This window comes from Ascaphus truei, chromosome 7, assembly GCF_040206685.1.
Source record: "Ascaphus truei isolate aAscTru1 chromosome 7, aAscTru1.hap1, whole genome shotgun sequence".
Classification (NCBI taxonomy): Eukaryota; Metazoa; Chordata; class Amphibia; order Anura; family Ascaphidae; genus Ascaphus; species Ascaphus truei.
This window is the reverse complement of record NC_134489.1, coordinates 62,875,673-62,899,258: the sequence shown is the minus strand read 5'-3', so window position 1 is coordinate 62,899,258 and position 23,586 is coordinate 62,875,673. Positions and strand designations below refer to the sequence as shown.

At 40.5% G+C, this 23,586-nt stretch overlaps 1 protein-coding gene across 3 annotated transcripts in view; it reads left to right on the top strand.

The window, feature by feature from the left end:
• The window catches only part of WDR62 (WD repeat domain 62), a 74,348-nt gene that overhangs the window by 21,504 nt on the left and 29,258 nt on the right, over positions 1–23,586 (top strand). For all 3 annotated transcript variants that reach the window (XR_012802664.1, XM_075608726.1, XM_075608725.1), the window contains 9 exons: positions 122–256; positions 752–918; positions 3,909–4,000; positions 4,288–4,413; positions 5,080–5,150; positions 14,572–14,693; positions 15,740–15,812; positions 17,177–17,288; positions 18,298–18,361. Coding sequence is in view for 2 of the 3 variants with exons in the window: in XM_075608726.1 (XP_075464841.1) it covers positions 122–256; positions 752–918; positions 3,909–4,000; positions 4,288–4,413; positions 5,080–5,150; positions 14,572–14,693; positions 15,740–15,812; positions 17,177–17,288; positions 18,298–18,361 (962 nt within the window). In the remaining variant the exon portion in view is untranslated. The remainder of the gene's footprint in view (positions 1–121; positions 257–751; positions 919–3,908; positions 4,001–4,287; positions 4,414–5,079; positions 5,151–14,571; positions 14,694–15,739; positions 15,813–17,176; positions 17,289–18,297; positions 18,362–23,586) is intronic.

Sequence of the window (23,586 nt, the reverse complement as noted above, 5' to 3'; positions counted from 1 at the left end):
ATTTTTTATTTGCGTTATAATAAATCTAGCTGCAAATTATGAGAAAATGTAAAGTAAAGGGGGTTGTGAGTTGCGATTTTCTCCTTTCTTCATCTCTCCTGTATTTTTTATATACGTTTAGGTCTACCCAGAGGTTGAAGAAAAGCCATGCCAGCCTTCTGGATCATTTTTGACGTGTTCATCAGACAACACCATTCGTCTGTGGAACACAGAAAGAAGCTCAGTCCCCTGTTTAAAGAGGAATATCTATAGTAACGTAATAACTTTGAATTCTTTTCTTGATTTAGCATTTTAATGGCTCATTATAAAAAAATCATTACATCAGATGAACGTTATGGGTCTCCCTCAAACATGGTAGAAATTTTTAAAAGTATTATGAAAGTTCAGATCTTTTCACATCCCTATTTTTGAATGTTTACTAATGTTGGGCCTATGTACAGGTATTAAAATATGTGATTTGTCTGGATGAAACATTAGGAGTGATCTGGCTGTTGACTGTAGAGCTGTCAATTACAGCTCTGCTTCGTAAAATCACTCTCACAGTACTTTGCATAGTGCACCACAACATCTTTCCACTTTCTTATCCGTCCATCTCACGCTACTAGGGTGGAAAAAGGGTGAATTATCTTGTACTAGTGAGCCTCAATTATATTTTTTGTGCTGTCTGTATATTTAAAACACACGCTGAATTGTGACACCAAATGAATCCTTAATGAACAGGTATCAAAACAAATTCTGTTTGTATTTAAAGGACTTGCAGAAGGTGATTTATGTTGATAACAACATCCAACACCTAAAGGATGTCACTGTTACAATAGAAAAATCTGATGTCAGAGATGTAAAATCTGGTGTGCGTGTGATAACAATTTGTCCTGATGGTCAACACTTGGCTTCAGGTGACAGGGGAGGAAACATCAGGCAAGTATATGTATAACTGCTACAGCTGTCAGTAGGCAAAGGATAATTTAAATAAGCAAAGCATGTGCATCAAAGTACTGTAGCTTATAAAAGAAAATGCATTTGAGCGCAATATCACATAATCGGATGGACAAAGTCAATTGTGAGGGTGTATTTTTTTATTTTTTATTAAATGAACCCTTCCGCTACTTATCATAGCACTATGTAAGGTTCCAGAAGCCTCACGGGATCCCGCGGCATTACATTTTAATGCCTTGGGTAAGGGCGCAGGGCCTCGGCAACCGCCCGTGGCCTCCCGCACCCCCCTGAAAAATCTTGCGCCCCCCCAGTTTGCGTACCCGTGGAGTAGAGTACCATCTTTGTCCAAAGATGGTAATTTCTTCCTGCGATATGACTGGCCCACTGTCATTTTAATTTCTTCACCAGTGTGAAGATGATACAGACTTGTTTGGTTTCAAACCCATTCATTCTTTTTCCTATCTTTTTGAAAAATATTGTGTATGTGTTTTTTTTTAATTAGAGAAACGGAGTTTGTGTGGAAATGATCTAACTGCTTGAGCAACTACAATTTAATTGCCAGGAACAGACAGCCCAAGGGTCACTCCAAAGCTCTTTGGGGTGCAGTATTTGGCCCACAGCCCAGTTGGATAGTGTGACGGTCGGGGTAGCTGGCATCACAAAATAAGGGTGAAGCCCAGCTAGCTACCCCTAAAACCGTGTAACCTGGGTGGCTGAGTAATGTGGATTTCAGCCAAATGTATTTAATGTCTGGGGAGGGAATGCAAAAAACACTTATGTATAAATATATTGTCTTTAAAACACTTTATTGCCTATGTTGCAATTCCCCAGTTTATTGAATCAGTATTGTCCTGTGATGAGATAAAAATTTCAGGGCTGCAAAATGTAAATTAAGTTATGTGAATGATTAGTATCATTTCTATGGAGGGAGACTCAGCAATTCACAAACGTAGTGGACTGGTTAATAGAATGAGTTGCCGGCTCTGAGCCCCGCAGGCAATGTTTCTCCTGGGCAGTTTCAAATTCTCCGCTTTCCAGGTCTGGAGTCCCTAAGCCCGCTCCCCTCCTCCCATTGTTTGTTAGCTTGCTGGTTCACGCTGTGATTGAGCAGGAGCGACGGGCAATGTTAAAGATAGCTCAGGTGGGCTATGTAAGGGGCCAGCGCTCACAGCGTAGCTAGTTCAGTGTCCCAATTGGAGCTGGATGTTAGTGGGATTTTGAGAGTGATCCCACGGAGCTGACGGAGAGAAACTGGCGGAAGATTCATAAAGTTGCTATTGCGCAAATAGCATTTTGGATACTTGGAGAAGAAGCGGACAGGGTAAATCTATTTGAAGCAGGTCCCTGCACTTAGTGAGGCTAGAGACTTCCCCCAGGTCCCCCGTTTGGTGAGTGTATGTGATATTGCGTATTTTGTGCATTTGCTGGTTATGCCAGAATAAACCCTGTTTATTCAATTACTTTGTCCTGTGCTTGGTGATCCTGATCCATGAAGGTTTTGGTGTTAAAAGTGCTGGTCTCCTGTGGCAGATAGTCCTTACCTAATGGACCACAAAGAACAAGCAAGTTCATAGCCAGTTATTTTATTTTGTACTGGCCATGAAAATTATCATCTGCAGCCTTTCTCTTCCTCTGTAATGAGGCACGAATAGCAATCCTTTTGAGTAGAAGATCTCTAATGAAGTCCGTTTCAGCAGCATTTGTTATTGTTTTCAGAGGTTAACTGTATACATTCAGTACCATGAGTTTAGGATGAGACCCAATGTATCTATGTGCTGCCACAATTTTGTTATATACCGCTGTGCTTCTGTGCAGTGGGTCTCCGTAAAGCACGTTTTAACTATTTTATACTCTTGGGGTGGTTGGGGGAAGGGGGGGGGGGGTGTACACGTGAGCTTTCACACTTTCACACTTTCACACTTTCACACTTTCACACTTTCACACGCGTCTAGCTAGTGTTTCTGTATTATTCTTTTTTTAAATTTTTTTTTGTTTCATTTTTTTTTTATTGTTTTGCATACATAACTTCACATTATACATTTCAATCTTTAACAATAAGATTGGTATTCATACAGGTACTTGGTCACATAAAACAGCAGTATAAAGAAGATTTATCTTGACAGTTTAATGATTTATATTAACTATATGGCTCTCCATATGTTTGAGTGTTGCATTAATGTGACTTCAGATTTATATCGTTAAAGTTGTCAACTCTTAAATTCTGCTAATTTTGTTGGATAGGATAGGTTAAGATTAGGGGATAGATAAAGAGAGGGTCGTGGGAGGAGGGACGGAGAGGGGAAAGGAGGGGGGGGGGGAGGTGGAGGCACACATAAACAGTATCCATGGTTCTGATCTGTTAATCGTGGAGTCCCCCTTTTTTTTTTTCCCTTCCCTCTCTCCCCCCCCCCCCTTTCTGGATTGAGGCTAGGCTGGGGTCCATAGATCCCAAACTTTGTGAAATTCCTCTAGTTTTTGATTAAGCTTGGCCGATAGTTGTTCCATCATTTTGACTTCTTTCAATCTTTTTATTTATTGTTTGTTTGGAGGGCACATTTATATTTTTCCAAGCAGCTGCTATTGAGCAGCGTGCTCCTGTAAGTATGAATCTAATCAGTTTTCCCACTGGAGAGGGAACCTCCTCAACAGGTTTACCTAATAAGTATATCACAGGGTCCAAAGGGATTCTCTGCTCCGTGGACTCCTGCAGCATATTTTGAATATGCGTTCAGAATTTTTGTGTGTTTGGGCAGGTCCACCATATACTGTATGTACCATATCTCCTCTCAGACCACACCCCCTCCAGCATAGATCAGGTGTGCCTGGGAAGATCTGGCTCAGCCTACTCGGGGTTAGGTACCACTGGAATAAGATTTTGTAAATATTTTCTTTTGTGGTTGTGCAGATTGAGGTTTTAACTGTATTATTCTTATTGTACTATTGAAATACTTTTTTTGTTTTACCTTTTTAAGAATATATGACTTGAAGATCTTTGATGAGTTGGTGTCGATAGAAGCTCATGAAGGGGAAGTTCTGTGCCTGGAATACGCCAAGCCTGAGACTGGTAGGTATTCGTTACCTAGCCAGCAAGAATTACAGCAAACTAGTTATTATTTTAGGATCAAATGTGTAGAGGCCACCCTCTTTATTTACCCTCACTGTTTTTTCTTAGAAATGTTACCATCTGTGCGTTGGCTTCTCTTTTTTGGAAAATCAGCATGATTTTCGTTTTTATTTAGGTCCTCTGAATGGGTTTGAGTTTTTGCTGGAGAGTTTCTTCATACAATAATGTGAAACGTTTAAGATTATATTTTCATAGGATAAAAATGTGGATCCTTTCAATCCCTACAGGTGTGACACTGTTGGCCTCTGCTAGTAGGGACCGATTAATCCATGTGCTGAATGTGGAAAATAATTACGTGCTTGAACAAACGCTTGATGATCACTCATCCTCCATTACAGCGGTGAAATTTGCAGGTAATACCAAGTTTTATATTCGGTTCTCATACAGTGCTGTATGTATGCTATACACAAGAAAAAAGAAACTGCTATATTTTTGTGGGAATTGGAACTCTTGGTATGAAGTGAGTTATTGTCCCAGAGTGCACATGCCCTGGTTAGATCTTAGAAAAAAGTAGTTTATTTTTGTAGAAATAAGGCCAATAGGTTTACGTGTAGATGTAATCTCTAGAGGTATTGTTTAGTTGACCATGCCTCTTGCTATATCTTCATACTGTACTTTGCTGTGAGAACTTGGTTATACTAGTGCTGATTTGCAGATTCAGCATCAAGTGATGGGAAACAATGCTAAGTAATTACAGCTTTCTAACATTCGTCAACTTAAAGTGCTTTATCCCTCTTTTTTTTCCCCCTTCTTTTACATTTTTCTTTCCCTCCTTTTTAAAAATAAATTTCTTCCATTTCTCTCTTAGGTTGTGAAGATATACTGTCTCGATGCTACTAGAGAAACGTATATCTAACCTGTATTCTTACGTACAGGGGTCTGTAGCCTTGTACCTTTTGGGTGGGAGATCTACATGTACATAGGAGTCAATGTAAATGATGCTGGCTTGGTTATTCTTGCTGCATTTGTCTCTTTCTACCAATCATCAGTTAGTTCTAATAATCTCCACTCCCTTTTAGGTGACAGAGAACAGATGCATATGATAAGCTGTGGAGCAGATAAGAGTATTTATTTCCGTCCAGCTCAAGTGGTAAGTGTGATTTTTATTATAGAACAGGCGTTTTAGGGCTCCTTTAAAAATCAGTGTTTGCTGTACTTGAGCGAGTGGAGTACTTGCAAATAACTATTCCCTTTGAAAGCAAGCTTACACCACCTAGGTGTAGACTAAACAATGTATTTACAAAATAAGGTATACAACAAGAAACAAAAAGTCCAGAGCAACATCCAATGTGACAAAAATACACAGTGAAATACCTGTATATCTCTTGAAAAAGGGTCATTTAGTTAACGCTTTGGCCAAAGTGTATAAGCCTGCGAGCCAGTTCAAGGCATGACCAATTTGCAGGTCCTAACACTAACTGATTAAAATTCTTATTTACCTCTAAAATAAGAGGAAGAATGGTCCCTGGATTGAACCTGTCACAACCAGACACATGAAAAGAAAACCTGCTTACTTGGAAAGTGGGGATGGGCAAGCTTAAACCCGGGGAAGGAGGAGCCATTGACCTCCAAAACAGCTGAGACCAGCTAGAAAAAATATTTTATTTTATTATAGAACAGGCGTTTTAGAGCTCCTTTAACGATCAGTGTTTGTTGTACTTGAGCGAGTGGAGTACTTGCAAATAACTATTCCCTTTGAAAGCAAGCTAGACCTAGGTGTAGACTAAACCATTTCTTTACAAAATAAGGTATACAAATATTTCAATATCCTTTTTTTTCCCCCTCCTTATGGAGAGTCAAGTTTGCCATTTTGTACAGTACGTGATGTAATTCTTAACACTGGACAAATCAGGAAGGCTAAAGTGTATTGAATTTCTGCTTTCTTGTTCTAGTTTGTGATGCCTTTTAGGGGATTAACGGGAGAGCTTATCGAAAATGAGAAAACGGTATATAGACCTGTGAGGTTTTGAAAGCTCTGTGCAGTATCATTACATCTATGATGAACTCTCATGATTGTCTCCTTAAAGAGTGGGTAAAACCTGACCTATGAAGGGCCTTGGAATGGCCCTTGGACTGTCTGCTTATGCTAATTTCTATGTAGTTGGTCAGCTTAGTGACGTTTTACACATTTATGCTCATTTGTAAGCCAAGGTAACGTAAATATATACTAAACGGATGTTACAAATCATTATACTTCTACACCTTGCCAGTATTTGTGAGTCTTTAAATGTATTCAAAATTACTGTGCAATAATCTAGTCGCCCTTCTACTCCAAAATTGGTTTGCACTTCCAGTCCTAAAGAAAAAAAATTGTTTATAAGACATGCCCTAAAATATATCACAATCTACAAATCCCCAGACCAATACGTCTATTGAAAACTACAGAACCCTTTTCCTTTACATGGTTTTAAAACTGCTCCTGATAAAGCAGAACCTGTGGGGTGTTAACGTGGAATTTCAATGTTCTACACTTGCAGTGTCATAAAGAACATTACTTGTATTTTACTCCCAATCCATCAGAAAGTATCATAGAATTATAGACTCCACCTCCTGAGGTAGGACAGGAAGAAACTTGCAACTGCTATATAAAGGGCACCTCACAATTGACCTGTGCAGGGTTTATTTTTGTCCTACCCAGTGGTAGGAGCTTGTGCAACATTTTGTTTGTTATATCAGGCTCCCTCAGGCGGTTTACAGCCCGACATAACACCTGGAGATATGGGGACCTTGGACACTCTGAAGGAGTGTACCAGTGAGTAAAAAAACTGACTCTGTAAGCAATAAAAACGGAAAAAATGGGGGAGCATGGGATTAGGAAAATACACAATGCAGGTACAAACAGTGTAAAGCTGATAACGTTCTTCTATAGTGGTTATGGGACCAAGTTTAAAATATATAATATACTTACACGGCCTTGTGAAAGCAAAAGCTAAAAATTGGTATCTTTCAGGTTAAAACCTGACTTCTCCAAATACTGGTGATGAAAATCAATAGGATATAAGTGATATGTTAATACATATGTACTCACACGGCCCAGTGTGAGTAATGGTGAAGGTGTTGGTATCTTTATGGTTTGTTCAACCCGTCCAAGCCTTTAGACCGGACGCAGGGAATAGCTCTCCAACGGTGCTTCAACAGGGACTCTCTCCCTGGTTGCTTGACGTCAGTGAGTGTCCCTCCCCGGTCCCGCAGTGAAAGGGGGACAAGTGATGCACGATCTCAGTATAGGTTTAAAAATAACATTTATTAATAAAGTGCAACAAAAAAGGAACTCGCATACACAATAATCTTCTGGCCTTTCCACGTAGCCCAGTCACGAGCCCTTGCAGCAGGTAGTTCCGCCCCGCGTCCGGGGTGCAGAGTGATGACACTTCTCTGCTTTGCTGTAGTTGCGGCTAGTAGGAACTGGGTACGGAAGCCTCCGTGGGACATAAAATGCCACCAATTCGAGCAACGCGTTTCGCCGAGTAATCGGCTTCCTCAGGCTCATTCTGCCAGGGGACCCAGACTCCTATCTCATTGAAAGCTGGTAAGAATCCTTGGGCCGCAATTATAGTAGGCGCTGCGGTGTGTGCGATTTCACGCGCTGCGCGAACAAACTGCAGCAGCCATATAAGCCCATCCATAGTGGGTCGATGTAGAGCAACAGCGCAAAAACATTTTCCAGCTACAAATTAATTTGTTTTTTCCGCGCTGCGTCTCACTTGAGCGGTTCAGCCAATGACAGCGAACCAGCCTGGTGACGCGTCCACCACGCCTCCCCAATCACTCCCTCGCAATGCACCCATCACTCGGTCGACAGGCGCACGACTCCATGCGCTCCATCGTATGTGCCTACTATAATCTTAGCCGGTCCCCAGTCACTTCGCAGGGCTGTGACTGCCGGTACTACAGCTGGCTGACGGGCTGGGATGAGGGGGGACTTAAATTGCGTCCACGCACGTGAAGCCGGGCAATGTCTGCTTGATATTTTCTTACTCAACACATGACAGGATCTGACATCACTGCCGGGTGTCGGAGCCCACATGAACTACGTACAGGGTTTTTAGAAGACTGCTCAGGCTGCAGATGAGCAATGAGTGGCGACAGACGTATACAGAGCAGATAGCGTGTGGATTTAACCCTTCACATGCTGACCGACTTCTGCCACAGGACAGAAGGGCAAATAGATCCCGGACGTAGTTACTTTGTTAGTGGCATCATTTGACAACAGATAGCTGTGTCCAACAATTGATAGAAAGGGTTTTTTCTATAGTTTGCAGAAAGGCCCACATAAAGATTAATGATCACGTCTTTGCCAGTGTGTTCAGTCAAACAAAGGAGACCTCGGTGAGGCGGTACAAAGGTTCAGGGTAGCTGAAGTAGTCAGCCCTGTTCCAAAGCATCAAGAAAAAGGAGCAATATATTTCATCATGTTGGTTCCAAATGCGAGAAGAGGATTCAGGCCAGTCTTGGATCTGAAATTCATAAATCAGTATGTTCGCCAGGAGCATTTCAAGATGGAGTCAGTCTTCAACACCTTAAATTCAGGAGATTTAATGTTTGTAATCTGAAGGATAATAAGTACATTCCCATCTGCTATGGTCTTCAGAAGTTCTTAAGACTTGCTATACTAGAAGAGGACGAAGTAAAATGCTTTCCTTTCAGGGTTCTGTCCTTCAGCCTTTCAGCCGCCTCCAGAGGTTTTACAAAGGTGATAGTAGCAGCCGCTATTGGGTAGCAGCGCATCTCGGCAGTGTCTTATCTATACGACTGGCTACTAAAAGCATCATAACAACATATCCTGTACATTCACATCCTGTATGATGTTGGATCATCAACTGGGAACAATGAAAGTTGACCCCAGCATAGAGCATGCAGTTTTTAGGACTACAATTTGACACGAACAACAAGAGGGTCTATCTGCAACTGGATAAAAATAAGTGATAAAGGTCAGATATTTAAAAACTGTCCCAAAGGTATCACTACATTGGTCCATGAAGGTGCTAAGACTCCTAGAATCAATACTGTTTGCATGACAACGCATAAAACCACTTCAGACATAAGTCTTGAATGTGAGACAGACACCTCAGGTTCACTCACTCCATACCAGAACTTTGCTACGGTGGTGGCAGCAGAAAGAAAACCTCTTAGAAGGGTTGTTCCTTAGACACCTGACGGTTTGTATTGGGTGCACACTGGCAGAAATACACGGTGCCGGGACAGTGGCATCAAACTGAGAAAAGGTTTCCAGCAAATCTCTTCTAAGCGCTGATAGCATTCTAAGCTCAATGGAGAGGCAAATCGATCAGAATTCAAACAGACAATGTGGTATCGGCCAATTATATAAAGCGCCCAGAGGGGCACAAGGAGACTATCGCTCCTAAGACGCCATGAGGATACGGTCATGGGCAGAAAACAGTCTCCATCTATCAGCAGTTCACATTAAAGGAAAGAAGAATGTTTTGGCAGATTTTTTTCAGCCGCCAGAAAGTTCTGCATTGTCAGACTGGACATTTTTGATCTGGTTGATTCCACTAGATTTGTCAGATTGTGAGAAATGTTGTGTAAGGCACTGCAAGAATGGGCATCACCAGAGCAAACGGCATTATTCCAGCAGCTATATTAAGTGCTTAGATCCAATCTGATCTTGGAACAATGTGGTTATGTAAGGTTGAATTATTAGGCAGGTAGAGTGAGTATTCTGCTACCAACTACTTGTTTACTAGGTTTTCTGGCTTTGTGTACGGAGAGAAAAAAATGGAGATCTTAATAAATATAATTAGGGATTTATCTCTCAAATTGCAATTCAGGACCGAAGTGCTGTTTCCTAAAATACTACTAGTGCCAAACACAAACCGAGAACTAGTTGGAGATTCATTCAAGGCCAAGAAAATATCATAGGAAGGCGAGATTAGCATTTTACAGATCTACCGTATACTGTATAAATTGGTGAAGGGACATCAAATAATTAATATTAGCCTGGACTGAATTGCTAAGAAATGGAAGAAATATGAAACACAGTAAAGCGACGGCTCCAAAAATGAGGTAAACCGATGATACACGAATAGTGTTATCAAAACAAACTTTGCGTGCGTTCAGGTTAACAAAAGGAGATCCAGAACCAGGAAAAAACGGAGCACAGCAGTTTAAAAAAAATCTAGGGCTTTCAAGTGTTGAGTTAACCGTTGATGATTTGATTTTACATAACAAAGGGTTACATTTTACACCCCAGGATAATTTTGAATTATTCTCCACTGTCCTAGATCTCCAGAGATTTGTCAGGAAGTTGTCACTTAAAAAGTTTTTCTCTACTCAAGATGTGGGTTTCCTTGACTCCTCCACCTGAGGACTTGGGCCCATTTTGGTCCAACTCCTCCGGTTGGCCATGTCAGTGAGTACCCACTTTCCTTCTATGATCAAGACGTTTTACAAGATCTTAGTGATCTTATTCCTGAACAACTAGAGGGTGATCCAGTGGATGCAATGGATCCTTTTTTCCTTTCTTACTTATATCAAACATTCTCCATTTAAGAATAAATCCTTTTTTTTCCCCCTGTTTATAATAATGGTCCTCATTTAGAGACATTCGAGAAATTGGTTGAACATGATCTCCATCTATTGGCAAGGTATACCATCTCATCTGTTGCACACAATAATATTTCTAAAGAAGAAAAGCTAAAATTGTACGAATTAAGAAAAAATAATAATCTTGCTATCAAGAGCGCAGATAAAGGTGGCGCTATTGTTGTCATGCTTACTGATGATTACAAAAAAGAAGTCATTTGACTGTTGACTGAACATAATTCATATTGTACACTCAAAACCAATCCTACTAATACTTATCTTGCGGAGCTCCTGGGTTTGATGGACATGGGGAGGGAGTTGCGGGTACTTAACCATCGAGAGGCCTCTTTTCTCTCACCAATGCACCCTGTCATGCCTATTTTTCACCATCTCTCAAAGATCCATAAGTCTCTAGTCTGCCCTCCTGGCAGTCCAGTTATATCAAGCATTGGGTCTTTGGGAGATAGTCTATCTAGGTATGTTGATTATTATTTACAGCCACTTGTTCAATCACTTCCTTCATTTCTTAGAGACTCCTTAGATTTGCTCACTGCTATCCAATGTGTCACATGGTCCAGCACGTACACTTGGGTTACGTTAGATGTCGCCTCCTTATGTACCATCATTGATCACAAACTGGGTATTAAGGCTATTTCACATATTCTCAATTCATCTGATTTATCCACAGCACAATGCACATTTCTATTAGATTCTATATTATTATTACAACACAATTATTTTCTGTTTGACGAACAGTGTTATTTACAGACAAGGGGGATGGTTATGGGTACTTCATTTGCACCCTCTTATGCAAATATTTTTATGAGTTACTGGGAATCTGTTTTTGGTGACACCAATCCATATCTACACATTATCTTTTATCGGCATTATATTGATGATCTGTTAATCATTTGGCAGGGAGATACCCAATCACTATTATAATTTTTCACTTACCTTAATACCAATTATTACAATTTACATTTCACATATTCGTTCCACAAACATTAGTTATTTAGATCTTTATATCGATATGAATTGTTGTATTCAAACTGACCTTTTTTGCAAATCTAACGCCCGCAACTCCTTCCTCATGGCCAATAGTGGACACCCCAAATCTCTTTTGAGGAGTATACCCAAAGGCCAACTTTTAAGACTAAAAAGAATATGCTCAGATAATTAACCATTTCTCAGTCAATCCGAGGAGCTCACCCGTAGATTTAAAGCTAGGGGATATGTTGGCCAGGTGATTCAACAAGCCTTCGAAAAAGCTCTACATACTGACAGATCAGATCTATTATGTATCAAGCAATTTCAGCAATAAAAGGGCCGTTGCATATCATTCGGATGTGGCTCTTCTACTTATTACCAATTTTAGCAAACAAGCTAACCAAATCCGCAGTATTGTGGATAAACACTGGGGTGTTCTAAGATTGGATAAAGATCTTAAGTTTACAAAGAATAACCCCAGGTTTGTTTTCCGGAAGGCAAAAACCATTGGTCATTATTTGTCCCTCCCCAAGTTTACTTAAAACTGACACTAAAAAGATCACAGTGTCAAATGGCTTCCACAAATGTGGTTTTTGCACAGTTTGTAAATATGCTCATTCGATTTAATCAGTTAAATGCTATCATACCAAGATAAAATATAAACTAAAGTCTTTCATGATTGTAATACTAATTATGTAATTTATGTGCTCAACTGCACTTGTGGGAGCAGGTATATTGGTAGAACGATTTGACCTTTAAAAATTAGGATAAGAGAACATCTTAGATCCATAAGAAATAGTGATCAGAGATTTTGCGGCTTGTCAGCATGGTTCTTTAAGTGGTTTATATTCAGTGCACTTGAACATATCCCTATGCCCATCAGAGGAGGTAATAGAGAAGCTACATTGAATCGCCGTGAAATGTACTGGATTTATACTCTTGGCTCTTGCCCCAGGTGGTATGAACACAGACTGGGAGTTAAAACATTTTTTGACATGATTACATATATTAGTCGAACAAAGCCATCTGCTCCCACTATTTATATAGATATCATGTATACGTGTATTTCCAACCATTTATAACATTTATGGTTATTATAGTCATTTTTTTTTGACACTCGATATAAAGTTCAATGATACATTGTTTATACATTTTTTCAGGTTGGATTATACATTTACACAGATCTCGCTTGTTATTTCTTGCACTATCTAGACCTCTATCTATATGATTGTGTAAGAGTTAATTCAGTGTAATTATAACTTAGAGCTGTTATGTCATTTTTGCTGTCATTTAGTTTAAACTTTTTGTTGCGTTTCTTATAGGTTCACCAGTAATGAGGTCATAAATGTTCCTTGTATTTATTATATGAAAGAACATTTATCTTGTGTTTTTAAGAATGATCATTTGTTATGCAATTAACTATTGCATTCACTGGAATATTCATATATAAATATTAGAAGTTCTTTAGACTACATATATTCTAATGACATGTTTAGTTAAGTTCAACCTATATTTCAGGATATGTGATTACATGCATATATATGTGTAGATGTAATTCAATCTAGTTGCCGTATATCTATTTTCTTATGCTCTGTTGGTGTTTTGATAGTATAAATCAGTTACTTTGAGTTTTAGATCATAAGAATCGGGATACAGAAACAATTATGCGTATTATGAAGAAAATGTCCTTTTTGTTCCATTATTTTTCTGTTTTCATTACATTTTGATCTATACATCACTCCTGAGTGATTTATGGTTCCTTCTATTTGTTTTTAAATGTATTGATATGTGAATATATTTTTTTCTACCACAAGGGGTCGCTACAGACTAGGCATTGAGCATTACCCCAAATTTACCATAGACATGGCGCTTTAGCATGTTACTTTGTTTCTGGTTGTGGGAATGTATTTAAACTGTAACAACTCTAACTAGCAGACACTTTCATAAAGCGCTATTTTTAGCGTGAAACAGAAAAAACCTGATCCTGTGAGATTCACGTCTCTATTTTTGTTGTGTTCAGATTAAGCCTTCTATTATTGGATTGCTTACACTGCCCAGAATCCATGATTTTGTTCTGTGGCCAGATGAACAGGTCATAAAGGAGCAGAGAAGTCATTAAAATCAACCAAAGTTATTTTCTGTTCTTTTGTTCACTATCATTCTAGTGTCAAAGCTATACAAGGGTAACAGATCAGCAGTGCTTCCTAAATTACTATTGAACATTGTATGCTACAATTTCTATTGAGTGATATGTAGCTCTTATATTGAATGCAGGTTTTACATCATCAATCATTTTTAAAAAAATATGTATTTATTTTATTTTTTATATAAACACTCACTCTTCCCAAAAAGTACACACATTCCTCACAGCTACCATCTCTTTGAATACCTTTCAGACACTAGCAGAGATGAACACAGTCCCTCACCTTCGCAGAATACTACAAATAAAACCAGGTGTTCCTGGATCGCAATCACGTGGCTGCGGTCAGGCCCCCAGTGGCAGGAACAGAGTTGAAGCACCCTTCACTTTCATGCCGAGCATATTCACCACTAAAGTGGATTGATAAACGTGAACTCTGTAGACAATTGGCAAAATCACATGACGTTCAGGGATGGTCATTAGGGACCCTATTGGGACGGCCCTGATGATGGTCCGTGAACGTTACAAGGGCACTCTAGGAGTTAAGCGGATAAATGGATTTTGTATTTTCTCTACCCATGGCACAATTTTTGTGGTATCCATGATAAAGATTTTCTAAAGATTTTGCAAAGTTAGAAAGCAGAGGAAAGGAGGTGTTCAAAGAAAACAAATCCATGAGGCCCCACGTTTATTTGTTTTGTGACTCCAAAAGGATTTCTTGTTACAATTTGGAAGCTCACATTTCTGATGAACAGATTCAAAGCAAATTTGTGTAAGCAGGGAATAGAAAACAAACTGTAACAGTCTTTATAAAAAAATTTTTTTTTTTTAAATTTAGTTTCCAGATAGAGTACATTTCACAAGAATGCATCACGTTGTAGAGAAAACGTCGTTGTATGACATGGATGTGGATATGACTCGGAGAACTGTAGCTGTTGCCTGCCAAGATAAAAATATCAGGTGAGCCTTGATCACTAGTTGAGGCCTATTCAATAAATGCGGAATTTGTACTTGGCAGAGATATATATATACATATATATACATATACAGATACATATACAGATACATATACAGTGTTCGACAAACCTATACATTTGCACGCCCCGGGCGAGTGGATTTAACATTGTGGCGAGCTCCTATTGGCCCAAGCAGCACATGTGTGGTACTAGGTGGCGAGTAGATTTTTTGGTGATTTGTCGACCACTGTATATATATATATATATATATATGTATGTATATGTATGTATATATGATAAGGCGATGAAAACATTGTTAATTGCATCAACACACCGCCTATCCATGTACATCACGTGAGAAAATAGCAGTTTGCCATGAAATGATTTGCAACATTCAGGGCTGGGACATTGAGTAAGATGCACGGTTAAAAAAAAGTGTTGTTTTTTTTTTATTTTTTTAAATGTATTAATCACATTAAAATGTCAACAGGATTTAAAACAACATGCTTGGAGGTAACAAAAAAAAATAATCAAGCTATTGTTGGGTTAAATTAAACTATTACAGCTCCTAGTGTTTAACTAAAAATGAATGTTAATGATTTATTCAAATCGGTCACCAAAGTAGCTTTAAACTATTAAAAACATATTACTGACATTTGGTGTGCAGTACATGGGAGACTGCACCTCTATTCCCTCATGTAGAATATTATATATCTCTATCTCTATTTGTGTGTGTTTGTGTAGGTAGATAAATATATATTCCCATCTATCACCATATATATCTATTGTGTGTATATGTATATATTCCCATACATTATTGAATAGCATGTGAATACTTAATTTTGAAAGATTTTCTCATTTACATGCCAAACGTGCATATCGCACAGAACAGACGAGCCAAAATGAAATCTCACTTTGTGCATTGATTTATAAGGGTGTTGGGTAATCACCTTGTTTATATTGCCCCTCTTATTCCTTGTAATGTTTGACCTCCAAATGGTAACTACTGTCTAATGGTTAGAATACTTACTCATATTTTATTATATACAGATTGTACAATGTTCTGACTGGAAAACAAGAAAGGTCCCTTAAAAGTTCTCCAGGTGGAGGAGCATTGTTAAAGGTGAATACAAAGGCTGTTATTTGATTGCATGTTGATCCCTCTCCATACCTGCCACCTGACCTTGTTTCACTTAAATCCAGAACTGGAATATTTTTTTTTAACTGGCATACCTGTTATGGTCCCTATACATCTACAGATGTAGCCCAACTTACTGTCCTTGTGGCCGCGGAGACTTTCAGCCCCTCTGCAGCCACAAGGACAGTAAGTCTTGTGGCCCGGAAGGATTAACGCTGCGGGGGTCCATGCTTTTGAATGGGAGCCACAGCATTAATCCTTTGCTTGATAAGCCATCCTGCAGGAAGCAAATACCGAAACTCCCCTTTCTGATGAGCTGCGCAGCAGTGTTTGGTTACTGCCTCGGCTGTCTGGATCCCTGTCCCCCTCGCTGAAGGTAAGAGATGCAACACCCTTGATGTAGATGACCGTATATGGCCATATACTGTAGCTTCCCCTCATGATGTAGCGTCACATAAAAGGGCACCTACATCATCCAGGTGGAGGAAAATACAGCCTGCATCTCATATATTCAGCAAGGGGGACACGGATCCGGACTTTAACCCTCCGGGGTCCCATTCAGGAGCATGGAACCCTGCAACGTTATTTCTTCTGGGCAGCTTACTGTCCTCTGGGCTGCGAGTACTCTAGCTGCGATGCTGCCGCACTGGCACAGTGACAATCGTGGCACCAAGAACAGGAAATCTTGCTACATCTGTACTTTTCCTGTTTAGAACAGATCTCCAACTTGAGCAACTTCCAAAGCAGATCAAAGATGAGCTAAATGCATAGCAGTGACAGTTGTTTTTGTAAAAGCAGTGATTCTCATTCATACTAGTGCTCCGTAAATATGGGCCATAATTTCCCAGAGAAATACTGTTTCTTGTTAAACTACGTCTAGATCGTGATTGTGTAGCAGTATCAGTTGTGCTGGTATTTTATTTCAATCTTTATTTCATCTGTGCCTTTCATTCACGCTCTCTGCTCACATTTCACTTTGATTTGATGTTTAGCCCCTATTTATTATGCTATGACGCAATCTTCCCGGTAGTAAAGGAAATATCCACTACATTCATATTATTGCGATTTAAAATCTTTTCCAGCACAGGTAGAGGTATTCACAGCATATTAAATAAGGGGCATTTGAATTCTGTTAATCGGGTGGATAATCAAAAATGATTGCTTATTTGCATGTCATTGCCCAGAATCCATGGCTGCAGTAAAAGCATTATATGGTCTGTGTGAGTGGGGGGGGGGGGGGCGGGGAGGAGGGGTAATTCAGGTTTGGGGTACCCGATTGAGAAATAAATGTGTTCTTTATTATTACTGGTCAAAAAATAGTGATTTGGTTTAAACTTCTGTTAATACAGGTGCAGATGGATCCATCGGGAACATTTTTAGCAACAAGCTGCTCTGATAAAATTATTTCCATCTTTGATTTTCAAACTGGGGAGTGCATTGCCGTCATTTTTGGGCACTCAGGTTTGTTTTATTATTCAATCCACAGGTTGATCTCACCTTCAATCCCTTCCCAAATCCTCTCAAAAGTTTGGGCAGATGCGGAGAGAGGCAGAGAGACAAATCCAGCACACAATGACAACTTTGAAATATAGATCATGCTGGGACATAAATGTAACTGGCAACAAACAAAGGGTTTCTTTGCAGAAAGGGCGTTGAACATGTTGCATTTACGACTTGTGCAGACTGCGACTGCAAATACTGTAGATATGTTAATGAAAAGATTAAAGATACGTTTTTTTTTTTCCCAAGGAAGAATATTGTAGATATACAAAGATATGCTAAACAAGTTAAAACATAGGAAGATCAATGATCAGAGTAAAGGAAGGAACCTACCTTATTGCAATCACATTAGTCTCTGTTTGGCAAATGCTTAATGTTTTTTTTGTTTACATGTTTTATATATGCTTTACTCAATATAATTGCTAGATTATTGCTATTTGAGTTACTCACTTTATATTTATAGAGGTTGAACTTGATGGACGTACGTCTTTTTTTTTTTTCTTCAACTTAAGCTACTATGGTAACATCGTAGATTGCTTACAAACTCTTAAATATGACATTGACTGAAATAATAGCAACTTTACCTACTATGTTGCAAATGTCATGTGGACTTTTAAGTACCTAGACTTAATGGGGAACAGAATGGTACGGTTAGGGTTAAAATGTCAAGAAATTGTCGTAATCTGGCACCTTTCGATTACCAGTTTGAAAAGCGTTAACCAATAAAGAGAGAATTATAGGCCTGGCTGCATGATTCTGTGTTCAAATTTGTTTTGTTTGTTTTTTTACCATTTATGTTTTTTTTGTGGGGATTTCAAGCTTTGATTGAAGTTTGCTGTGTTTATTGGAGTTCCTGGGTTCTTCCCAAGACACTTCTTTATTAATTTTATTAGAGCATTTTTATCTCTCGTTGTTGTTTGTTTCTTTTGTTCATCTCAAATGTAATTTTTTTTTGTGTTTTTTGATGCAGATATAGTGACTGACATGAAGTTTACATATGACTGCAAGCGATTTATCACGGTCTCTGGGGACAGGTTTGTTATGAAGATTTTGTTGTTCATTCCTGTGTTTTTTGTTTTTTTTAACACTAACAGGATTTCTTCTACATGTTTCTTTCAAACAGAGCTAACGGCACATTACTTGTTTGTTTTGTTCTTGAAGATTCTTTTTGTGTAAATTGGCACATAATGCCAAGTGTATAAAACTTGCCGTATTTAAGTCTGTACATCTGACATCTGATTCTCAGCTCAAATTTGCTTGGTTTATAACCTACTATATTTGAATTCACTTCTGTAGGCTGTACTTATAAAGGCACAGTCTCCACTAGGACCAAAATAATCTAATAGTAGTGGATATGTTCAAGGGGATCTCTCTGATTCAAGAACACTTTTTTTAAATTTTTTATAAAAAGTTGATGCCTATTTTTTCCCCCCCATTTTTTTCAAAAGTGGTGTGTAAATATGGTACAGTAAGCTGTAATAATAGAGCGGTTTGACTTTTAACTTCTCCTTTTGTGCGATATCACTGTGTACTGATCAGGAGTTTAAACGGGCAAATCGTCCTTCTACTTCAATATCTTTTCTGGCCCTCTAACATGGGCTAAGGATAATGAAAACACTTAATGGACAAGCACTCGTCCATGTAGAGACAAAACTGTGATGTACGGTTTATACAAATGTAGTTCTGATTAAGGAAGACCATTACATTATGTTGATGATTTTTTATTTTTTATTTTTTACATTTTTGGGCATATAAAGAGGATGGTTTCAGCTTTGAGTGAGATCTCACAGATTAGGTATTGTGTGGTTGTGTCATACACAAGATCCATACAGAAAGATGCCAAGTAGATAGAAGAAAAATTAATTTTATTCATCTTTAACAGACAGTACCAGGGACTTCAGAAAGGGTTGTGTCACCCGAAATTGACACACTTTTCATTGCACTCATGTTCAAGATGAATAAACGTATTTTTTCTTGCAACTACTTGGCATCTTTGGAGTCGTAAGTACCCACTTTTAGTGTGCTTTTTCTTACTCCTTTCTGTATGTATAGAAGCAGGGAAGCAGCGCTCCTGCTGTCAAACGTGGTGGTAGAAATAAGCCTTACTGCTGGATGCGTGGAGGTACTTCCAATTACTCCTGCGTGAAAACACCCTAGGGCATTTAAACCATGTAACGAAAAACAAAAAGGTGCACACAGCGCACCGGGGGTTAAATAACAAATAACACACAAAAAAATGTGTGCGTCTTTAAACAAATATACTAGTAAATAGTGAGTAAAGGGTGAACAATGTCACCAAAAAGTGAATATAAAACTCCATAATAAACACCAAAAACATATGTATAGGAAATGCTAACTGATATTTATTAAAAATACATATAAGGAAATGAGTGATTGATAAAAACCAATGACATAACCTTAACACACAGTAACAAACACAATTGGATAAATAAAAAATAAAACACTACAGTGAGTACATTAAACAACTAAGTAATAACTCGGTTAGAAACACACAAAGTATAAATAATGTTCCTCCGCTGATGTTATTGTCCGGACTGCACCGATCAAACAGCTGATGTTCCTTCGCTACAGCTCCCCGGCGCTACAGCCAATGGGAAGGCGCGCTAGACAGCCTCACGTGACCACCCCTGACGAAGCACGTAGTTGTGAAACGCGTAGAGGTCACGTGAGGCTGTCTAGCACGCCTTCCCATTTGCTGGAGCAGGAGTGCCAGGGAGCTGTAGCGGTGGACCATCAGCTGTTTGATCAGTGCAGTCCGGACAATAACATCAGCGCTGATCACAGCAGTCCTGCTTTTTGAAGTGAAACTTCTTTAGTGGCACCTCATTCGTGATGGGGCAAAAATGGATTGTGGAGACAGAAATGAAACGGATGTGACGTCAGTGCTGGCAGTTGAGGCCGGGCTGTGTTCTGGCTCAGCCCGACCCCAACACTGACATCACACCCGCTCCACAAATCAGATGCGCCGCCGCTCCTAATGGCCACCGCACCCCCCACACAGCCGCTGACATGCGGCGGCGGCGATAGCCGCGGCGCCGCTCATAACGGCCACAGTTCCCTGCCCGCTGCCTACTGCCGTGCATGCGCGATGGCGCCAGTGACTCCAATCACCACGGGAGTGGGGAGGGGGTGGCGCGCAGCCGCTATCTGCCCCCGGCGGGTGCATGTGCCGCGCATGCGTGCACAGACGTTACAGTGCGCTCCTGGCTCCTGCTCGGGTAAAGTGGAAAGCGGGGGGGGTTTGAGCGCGCCGCTTCCCACGCTTTCGGCGGGCCCGGTGCGGCCGCGTCTCAACCTTCCCCCACCCCTCTCCCCCCAATTACCCCCTCTATTCCTCCCCCCACACCCCCCCACCGGCATCATGGTGTTCTTCCGGGGGGGGGGGGGGGCCGTCACACTCACATGTGCCGTCCTCCCTGCCCTGATCCCCGGCACTGCGGGGCAACACAACCTGTGCCCATCCCTCCTCCTACCACACTGCTCTGCCGCCGTGCTCGCAGGTGCAGGGGGTTAGGGGAGGTGCAGGTGAGGTGGTGAAGGGGGGTGATGTGAGGAGGTGAAGGGGGGGTGATGTGAGGAGGTGAAGGGGGGGTGATGTGAGGAGGTGAAGGGGGGGTGATGTGAGGAGGTGAAGGGGGGGGTGATGTGAGGAGGTGCAGGGGGGGTGATGTGAGGTGCAGGGGGGGTGATGTGAGGTGCAGGGGGGGTGATGTGAGGTGGGGGGAGGTGATGTGAGGTGCAGGGAGGTGGAGGGGGGTGATGTGAGATGCAGGGAGATGATGTAAGGTGCAGGGAGGTGATGTGAGGTGCAGGGAGTTGATGCGAGGTGCAGGGGGGTGATGCGAGGTGCAGGGGGGTGATGCGAGGTGCAGGGGGGTGATGCGAGGTGCAGGGGGGTGATGCGAGGTGCAGGGGGGTGATGCGAGGTGCAGGGGGGTGATGCGAGGTGCAGGGGGGTGATGCGAGGTGCAGGGGGGTGATGCGAGGTGCAGGGGCATATGCGAGGTGCAGGATGGGTGCGCATACATCACACACGCGCACACTACACAGTCACACGCACGCGCACACTACACAGTCACACGCACGCACACACACACAGTCACACGCACACACACACAGTCACACGCACACACACAGTCACACGCACACACACACAGTCACACGCACACACACACAGTCACACGCACACACACACAGTCACACGCACACACACACAGTCACACGCACACACACAGTCACACGCACACACACAGTCACACGCACGAGGAATTCACGCTTAGTGCAAATAGCTAATACAGGGGATGTGTGCCGAGCACGCACATTCTAACTCCAAATTTATTTGCGTTTTGTCAAATTGTATTTTGATTTTTAATTAAAACATCACAAACACAATTTCTGTGACAAAAGTCAAAGAAGTTTCACTTACTATGCGCGTGCACAGCACACACAGCTTTTTTTTACTCTCCTTGGTCAGTATCTTGTCTTCCCCCTCTCGGTTTGTTTATTTATACTTTTTGTGTGTTTCTGTGCGTCACGTACGACCCCCTGCTAGCACGTGACCTGCATACGGAACAAGGGTTAATACCGACGCTCGCAAGCGTACCCACTCAGGGGTCCCTCAAATGGGTTGTATCTCTCCTCAAGCCATCCCAATATACCACCGCCACGAACAGCACACAAGTGAGCACGTGACTTTAGTTATGCAACCAGGGTCAATACACAAAGGCTTCTCTAGCAACCCCCCTTTCTCCTCTGCAAGGAACCAGCGAGTTAGTATTAACCCCCCACTCAATTGCACATCATAACCATCCACTGCCACCACCTGAGGTTATGCAGATATGATAAAAGATCTTAGACTAAAATATCCGCCAGGGCCTCAGGTCCCTGTTTATTATAGGAAACACTATGCACTCTAACACACAATCAGTTGTAGTAACATGTGCCTGAATTTAGCGAGTTATTCTCTCCAGCGTGCACAAAGTTCATTCAGAGCCCAAAGCATTACTTATTAAATGGTTTAATATATATAAAAATACAGTGCTTGAATTACAGAAAAGGTATTACAAAATAAACATACAATTACAATATAAGGCAGAGCAGCTTCTTAAAATAAATGGGGTAAAACAGAAAATCCTATACAGTACATTACCACATGCTATGGATTTTTCCCAGAGAGGCACTGGTTCAGAAGATGAGGTCTGCTATGCTTTACAAGCATGCCCCTGGTCAGATCTGATGTTTTATAACATGGCCCAGACTTAAGTACAATTCTTTCTTAGGGCACCTTCATGAGCCCACCCCTTCTACAGAATACTTTGAAGCTGCTCTTCTTTGATTAAAACAATTGACACCTTGAGTGGGCTATCCAGGATGGACCCCCGCCCCAAGTAAGTTCCTTTGAAATTCAGAGCAGACAAACAGTCCTGACCCGTTTCAAACCCAGCATTTGGTATTTTGTTAAACAAGTGTAGCTCATTAACCCCTCAAGCACCAAAGGGATTAAAATACCCAATATCTCATGACATTATCAGGACACTGTGTTATTACTTAGTTGTTTTATGTACTCACTTTTTTTTTTTTTTTTTTCATTTATCCAATTGTGTTTGTTACTGTGTGTTAAGGTTATGTAGTTGTTTTTTATCACTCATGTCCTTATATGTATTTTTAATAAATATCAATTGACATTTCCTATACATATGTTTTTGTTTTTTATTGAGTTTTATATTCACTTTTTGGTGACATTGTCCACCCTTTACTCACTATTTACTAGTATATTTGTTTAGACACATTTTTATAGAGCGCACGCTCAACCCTGTTATAACGCGAATCCGCTTATAACGCGATGCAAGCGTGGCTCCCAATTTTTGTATTTATGAATACTTTAAATCTAAATAGTCCTAAAGGATTATTATTGTTTATATAAGCTATTGACTCTACATATAGGGCACCACACAGTCTTCTACAATATGAATACTTCACAACACGATTATTGGTATCTTAAATACTTTATTGTACAATGCATGCAATTGTACATTATTTCTAACGCGATCCGCTTATAACGCGATGTGATTCTTTGGATCCCAAGCACAGCGTTATAAGGGGGTTGAGATATATATCTATGTATGTGTTATTTAACCCCCGGTGTGTGGTGTGCACCTTTTTGCCTTTCTGTATGTATCTTAAATCTTAAAATAACAAGGGTTTTTGTTTCTTTGTGATTTAAGTAACCTCCAAATTG